Here is an 8,251-nt window from a genome sequence, read left to right on the forward strand (position 1 = left end):
ATTTTGCTTATATATACCATTACTCTTATTATTATTATCATTTCATCACCTATTTATTTGCATCTTTTATAAATTATTTTAAACTTTGAATCATCCATTATTTGTATTATCATTATTATCACTAACGCATATATATATATACTATATAATTTTATTATGTATACATTTTATATACTACGATACGTATCCTTTAATATTATATCATTATTATTATGTATGTATTTCTTTTATATATTTCTTATTACTTCTATTATTATGTATGTACCTAAATACATATATGTATATACTTTTTATCATTATTATCATTACCATTGTCATTTCATTTTACCATTTTTACATTTGTTTATTTATTTATTCGCTATGTGTTCGATTATTTCATTTTTCCTCACGTATGTGTTTACATTTACATATTTCTAAGCTTCACTATGGTTTCATCTTTTATAATTGTTTTTTTGACGCTATTACACCTAGCATTATGTCGTTATACATATTAATACCATAGCATTTATGTTTTATTATAAATCACATTTTTTACTCAATATATTAAAATAATTCTTTCATAAAAGCGATTTCCGGTATTAGGTAATTCGAGATAATCGTGCTCTAACTTACTGGGTTTCGATTTTTCTCATTTAACCTAAATAACGGAATATTCTTTTAAATTACGATGCGAGTCTGAAAAATGCTTATTCTTGAAGATGCGAAGTGTTGTGCCCTAACTTACTGGGTATGACATTCTGTCACCTCGAAATAAGAATTTGTTTTAAATAAAGGCGATATTCGGCATTTGAGAATTCGAGAAAACATACCCTAACTTACTGGGTTTCGATTTCTCTCGTTTATTCTAAATAATCGAATACTCTTTTAATAAAGTAAAATACGCAAATTTTATATAAAAGGCAAGCTCGCTTTCAAAAATTCAAGATGTCGTGTCCTAACTTACTAGATGTGACATTTCATATCTTGAGACGAGAAGGTCTTTAACACTTGAGCTTTTTTTTTAAAAGAAGGATCGTATTTCAAAATTGTTTCAAGTTTTTAAATTTTCGACACTAAGACACTAATTAATCAACTAGGTACCAATTTTGGGCGTATCGAGGGTGCTAATCCTTCCTCGTGCGTAACCGACTCCCGAACTCATTTTTTGGATTTTCGCAGACCAAAAATCATCGTTTTAGTAAATCTTAAACTTTATTAAAATGATTAATCAAAGGTGACCCGATCACACCTCATCAAAAAAAATCGGTGGCGACTCCAGTTTTTTTTGTTTTCATTCTCAAGATCCAAGTCGATTCCCGTTTTCCAACAAATGGTTACGACAAGTATTATTAAAATGTTACAAATTTTATAATAATTTTTTACTAAAACATATAAAATATTAAAATTGATACATATGCACCTGGATAAAAAAAACTAAATAAAATATATGTGAAACTTGAAAAGTCTGATTCACTTGTATTTCTTTTTCATTTTAATGAAATGGATTAAATCATTAAAATGAGTAACATCATCACAAATTTCAAATCACCAAAAAAATGTAAAATACCTAAAAAAAATTTCCCTATATTACTAAATATTAACTCTGATACCAAAAGGGAATGTTTGTTGAAACAAATGTTCTTTACATTTCATGATCCAAAAGGATCCTTTATATTGTCAATGTTTAAAACATGAGAAATCAAATGTAGTAATCTAATGACATAATCTTTAGATTCCTGCTGGTACCATGAGATTCAAACGCCCCCCTTTAAACACACTTTGCCAATATGATAACAAAGTAAATCTAACAGAGTAGTAGTACTAGAAGACTCATCGGCTTCTAATGGAAAAAAAAACTTGATTTACTGTCATTAACCATACTAAAAACCCTCATCTTCTTAAGCTCAAACTTTGGGGCGTCCCTCTTGAGCAAAAAGAGGAGGAAAAAAAGAGAGGAGGAAATCAACTCCAAAGCTTCAGTGCTAAATAGTATATTAATGTGTAAAAGAATAAGGTTACATATTTTCGGGGTTAGTCTCCAAGGCAAGCAGAACCACGCAGAAAACACCGAAAAAAAGTTGCAATTCCCCGCAAGGTCTCTCAGTCGAGAAAAATACAAGTTGCCAACTCACTATTTTTTCATCAGAATTCTAGTTCTAACACCCCCTGCAGTTTACATAATTAATCATGTTTTGGCTAACACATAAGACTCAAATAACACAGGTGTTAAAAGTGCATACCTTCAACTTCCTCGAACTGAATTTCCTTTACGAGATCGGCAGTAGCATTATATTCAAAGCTAATAAATGACAGAAAAGATCAATCATTACAAAGTTTACATAAACAGAAGCAGATCGGACGCAAGACTAATGATGCAATTATCAGCCTTCTAGCAACTAAACTAACATTGATTATCATTGAGATTTGATGGCAAACACTATCTACAAGCAAAACTATAGCAGATATATAATGATTCTTTCAAAGTTTTTAGACCAGAACCTTGTCAAGTGGATACCCGTATCCAATACTCACCTCTGAGTTCAGGGAACAAAGCTTCTTGGTCAATATACATGAAACATTTGCATACAAATTCACATTTTAAATGTTGGTAATTTCAACCACATTGTTAAGAATGCATGTCTCTACTTTTCTCAGAGCCATACGAGTGTTGCGTACCGGTATGTGTCCTACATGGGGTATGCTCAAATTTTCTAAGCTTTTTCTAAGCCATAGATAAGATGTGTTTGAGTTATTTAAACAAGCTTAGAAAATTTGAGCATACCCCATGTAGGATACATACCGGTATGCAATACTCGCGTGACTCTGAGAAAAGCAGAGACAAACATTGTTAACAATGTGGTTGGAATTACTAACATTTAAAAATCTAATTGAAGAAAAGCCTACACAGTGTTCAAATCAAAATTAACAATTTAATCAAAGCAACGGAACAGATATGAAAACCAATGTGAGTTGAAAACATATATTACCTACTGGAAAAAGAGACCTCAAGTTCATATTGAGCACTAGTTTTGATAGCTTCAAATAAGCAAGTAGCAATTTCAGTTTTGCGAGTACTAGCCATTAGTAAATCATACTCGGTTGGAATGATAATGGAGAAGAAGTTATCGTTTAAATCGCTCAGACACATCTTATCTACGGCTGCTAAAGCTATCCGGCGTTTAAGCCCATCGGTTTCAGGATCAACAATATAAACGGCGAAATCAGTGATTATAAGATTCCGTCGTTTCATTTTCCCTGATGCAGTGAACTTCAACACTTTATCCGCAAACAAAACTTTACTGTCACCTACACGTAAAATTCGCAATTATAAGGCGATCTTTTCATTCTTTGCAAGTAAACTGCATATAATATTGCAAAGAAAGACCACTTTTTTTAATATATATATATATATGAAATCGTTTCGATGGAAATTAACAAAAGGGTGAGGAATGGGTAACCTTGTTTTTGCAAGATCTTCATTAAGAAGGGGCGGGAAGCGACATTCAAGTAGTCTCCTTTGGGTTCTGATGGTTGCGAATCCTTATCGTTTTCATCTTGCTGTTCGTCGTCAGGTACATGGTCTTCGCCCTGGGGGTTGGGCTCCGGTTCGTCGACAGAGGCTTGCTGTTGTGCCCTGTATCGACTCATCGTTGGAACCGACGGACGCTGTTAGGCTTTGGCTTTTGCGGGAAAGCAAAAAAAATACAGAGAAAAGAGAGCCAAATAGCGCTCGATGCACGTTAACTTGTAATCATCATTCTAATTCAAGTTACTCTATTAAAAGTATTAAATTGATTGATTATCTAAAAAAATTAAATAAATTTTCTTATCAAATTCAAGAGAGATTGACCTAAAGATCGTATCATTATTTAAAATAATATTCTGTTCATATTTATATATTTATAAATTAAATAAAATTATTTATTAAATAAACATTAATTCGGATCAAGAAATCAAAATATTTTAATGCGAAACGCTGCTGAACCGGATAAATGAACCCATTCACAACTGTATTTGAAAGTTGGGACTAAATTATGAAGGATTCAATATTTATTAAAAATAAATCTAAGACATATCCGAATTAACATCATGTTTAAATTAGGGTAAACTAAAGAGTTAGTCATCCAATTTTTATAAGTTTTCATTTTGAACATTGAAAATAAAAGAAATTTATAAGTTGGGCATTATTGTTAACAATCATTTTCATTTTAGTCACCTAATTTTAATAAGTTTCATTTTGATCATCCTATTAATTTAATATTATTGTACACTTATTTTAGTCACTCAATTTTTAAAAAATTATTTTGGTCCCTATTTACTTTTAAAAATTAATTCTTTTAAAAAACCACTTTTTACAAAAAAATTGAGTTATGTGAAGATGAAACCCAAAATAAAATAGTTTTTCTCAATAAAACCCAAGCAATATTCTAGAAAAGGCAAGATAAAGGAAATTAGAAAGACATATTGGTTTTTCCTATAAAAATCTAGATAATTCTCTGTAAAATCTCATTTTTTAAAATTAATTAAAATAAGTAAAGCGAATAAAAATATCAAATAGTTTTTTATATAAAAACCTAGGTGATTCGCTATAAAACACTACATTTTCCTTGAAAAATTTAAAATTAATTATAAAAATAAAAGAAAAGAAAAGAAAATTAATTTTTAAAAGATAAAAATAGTGATTAAAATGAAAACTTATTAAAGTTTAGTGACTAAAATGATTGTACAATAATATTAGATTAAGGATTAGTGATCAAAATGAAAACTTATGAAAATTGGATGACCAACTATGAAATTTACCCTTTAAATTACATAACTCTTAATTATAAAAGGAATATAATTTATTGCAACAGTAATGAAGTGAATCAATTAAATTTTAATTAGCAACATTTTAATACAGGTTCTTGATTAATTACTAAATTAATACATTTTTAAAAAATTAATTTTTCCAAATTGATTTACACAATTTTAAATATCAATTGATTTGTCGTAATTTGATATGTCAAATTAGACTCTCTATTACATTTAATGAGCTTGTTCTCGAATAATTGGAATGTCTTTTTTGTGTTTTTACTCAATTTTATTTTTTCATTTTAATAAGTAAATTAACACATTTTATGCTATTTCTGAGATTTGAAATGACCAATTGGCACCTGGAATCTAATGAAGTTTGTAAGTGATACAATGAGTCCATGATGGCTCGATCAACATGAAATCATCACCTAGAAAGAAAGTATTACAAATTAAAAATCGTCTTGCTAGATTGGCGTCTCTGTGTAAGATTCTTGAATTCCATATTACTAAAACATTGGTGATGAAATGTATTTAAAGGGAGTTTGGATGAACTGGAACTTAGCAACCGCATTCCCCTATTCAACATCACCTAACTCCACATATAACTTCGCCGCATTATTTTTCTGGTTCTGCAGTGAATTGCTATTCATTATCTGGACATCTTCATCATCAACATGTTGGGATCTAATTTCCCTAGTATAGTTTTTCGTCATATGTAATTTTATTTTTTTGAACATTTATTAAAATTTCACCATTTTTATTATTTATTTGCATTTGTTCTCAATAGTTTTTGCACTCAAAATAAAATGTATAAGTAAATATTGGCTCACTGATTATTTATTATTTAACTAATATTAAGTTGCTTATGTGATCCGTTTATAATGCAAGAAGATAACTTATTTATTAGGTAGATAAAATAATTTAATTGTGTAGATTAACTAAACTTATATTAATTAATTAAATAAAAATATTTATTGGGTTTGATCTATTATATAAGTTGGTTAAATATAAAATAACACCTATAATTATACCTAATACATGAAAAGGTCTAATGAGACCTAAGTCACATGGAATTATCAGATGGTTGGCACAAAAGGTTCTAGAGGGAGTGTGCCGCCGCCCACCCCTATCAATTATTGTAGGGCTTGTGTTTTCTATTAAAATATTATTATTTAGTTTTTTATTGTTGAAACAAAACTCTTGTGAAATTATTTATAAATAAAGATAATGGGCTAGGTAAATAAATTCTAATTTTGAGAAAGTTTGCTTTCAGTTTCTAGTATTTTGAGAGTTACTGATATTCCTATTGAGTATCAATACATAGTTTTCATTGAGTTTTTCAATATATAAATTAGAGTCAACACTCTAAGCAAATTGAGATTCATAAACAATGAAGAATACCATGTTGGTCAAAAGTTAGGAAACAACATAGATCGTCTATTCCATTACAAAACTATTTTCTAAATAAAATTTTTTTTAACACAATAAACTTAAACTGATTATATGATATCAGATTTAATCACGTAAAAATCTATAAATGATTGTGGACATTATCCTTCCACAACAATTTTTACACTAATTTTCAATTTCAACTCATCAGATTTAATATTCATTTTAAACCTTACACTAATCTGACATCTCAATTCAAATACAACACTAATTTTGGTGTAACGAATTTATCCATAATAATAAACCAAGACAACAAAATGGTTACTCATCTTGTATAATTAACTTACAAAATATTATATTAAACCAAATTATTAGTGTGCTTTTTTTTAATATATCACAAGCATATTTCAAAAATTGTAACATGTATCTTTTAATATTTTACCATGTTTTTATAAAACACTTATCAACTCAAAGACTCTACTTGTAGAGTACTTGACTGCCAATGTACTAAATATTTTTTCATAAAAAATAATATTATATCATTATAAACTCAAATATTTACTTCTACAAATAATTGAAAAAAACTTAAGATAATAATATTTAAATATAACTTCACATTAATCTCCGAGTTTAAATCACAAAATAAATTTAAAATATTAAATAAAAAATCATAACATTAATCACAATATTTTTATTGCATACTTTAATTTTCCCGATAGTATCAAACGTTTGTTGGGGCTTTAAACGTGGAAGGAGATGAAGTTTGTTATTAGAGTTTGGATTCCTTTGATTTAGGTGTCGTAACCATTTTTTTGAAAAAAAACGAGTATCGACTTGGAGAAAAAAAAATGAAAACAGGAGTCGCCACCAATCTTTTTAGGTGTGATCGGATCACCTTAAGTTAATCATTTTAATAAAAGTTAAGATTTACTAAAACGATAATTTTTGGTCTACGAAAATCAGAAAATGAGTTCGGGAGTTGGTTACGCACGAGGAAGGATTAGCACCCTCGATACGCCCAAAATTGGTACCTAGTTGATTAATTAGTGTCTTAGTGTCGAAAATTTGAAAACTTGAAAGAATTTAAAATACGATCCCTCTTTGTAAAGAAAACGCCCAAATGTTAAGGACCTTCTCATCTCACAATATAAAATGTCACATCCAGTAAGTTAGGACACGACATCTTGAATTTTTGAGAACGAGCTTGCTTTTTATATAAAAATTCGTGTATTTCAAAAGGTTATTCAGTTAGTTAAGGTGAACGAGGAAAATCGAAACCCAGTAAGTTAGGCACGCTTCTCGAATTCCCAAACACCGAATATTGCCTTTACTTGCAAAAATCTTATTTCGAGGTAACAAAATGCCATACCCAGAAGTTAGGCACAACACCTCGTATCTCCGAGAATAAGCATTTTTCAAAACTCATGTCGCGATGTAAAAGAGTATTCCGTTATTTAGGTTAAAGGAGAAAATCGAAACCCAATAAGTTAGGGCACGATTGTCTCAATTACCAAATACGGAATATTACTTTATGAAAGAATTATTATTGGGTTGGATATAATGATAATAAGAATAATATTAAAGTAAAGTAAACAATAATACTATATATAAATATATATATATGTATATAATAGAAATACACACTACTATATAATAATAATAATAAATATAGAAATACAAAAGCAAATATAATAAAAATATTAAATTAAAGTAATAAAAACAATACTATATATAAATATATATATATATATACATAAAAATATACACTAATATATAATAGTAATAGTGATAGCAAAAATAATGAAAATATGAGTAATATTAATAATATATTAGAATACAAAAGTAAAGTAATAACAATAGGGTGATAATAATAATAATAATACAAACAATAATACATATATATATATAATAATAGTAGCTAGAAATAAAAATAATAAAAGTAACAATAATGATAGTAATAATATAAATAAATATGGAGAGGAATATATAATATAATAATATAAATAATAATATATACATGAGAAATAATAATAATAATATAAATAATAGTAAAAATAATAAAATAATAAAACAAAGCTCTCAACTCTCT

General features: G+C 28.1%; 1 protein-coding gene across 1 annotated transcript; it reads right to left on the minus strand.

Moving 5' to 3' along the window:
• Positions 1-1,817: 1,817 nt before the first annotated feature.
• Positions 1,818-3,858, minus strand: LOC108478664 (uncharacterized). Its single transcript, XM_017781136.2, has 4 exons — positions 3,438-3,858; positions 2,967-3,285; positions 2,220-2,278; positions 1,818-2,145 (listed from the first exon to the last, which is right to left on the minus strand). Exons 1-4 carry the CDS (start codon positions 3,625-3,627, stop codon positions 2,111-2,113), a joined length of 603 nt encoding a protein of 200 aa, XP_017636625.1. The 5' UTR covers positions 3,628-3,858; the 3' UTR covers positions 1,818-2,110.
• Positions 3,859-8,251: the final 4,393 nt, after the last annotated feature.

Source organism: Gossypium arboreum, chromosome 9 (genome assembly GCF_025698485.1).
Source record: "Gossypium arboreum isolate Shixiya-1 chromosome 9, ASM2569848v2, whole genome shotgun sequence".
In the NCBI taxonomy this organism is placed as follows: domain Eukaryota; kingdom Viridiplantae; phylum Streptophyta; class Magnoliopsida; order Malvales; family Malvaceae; genus Gossypium; species Gossypium arboreum.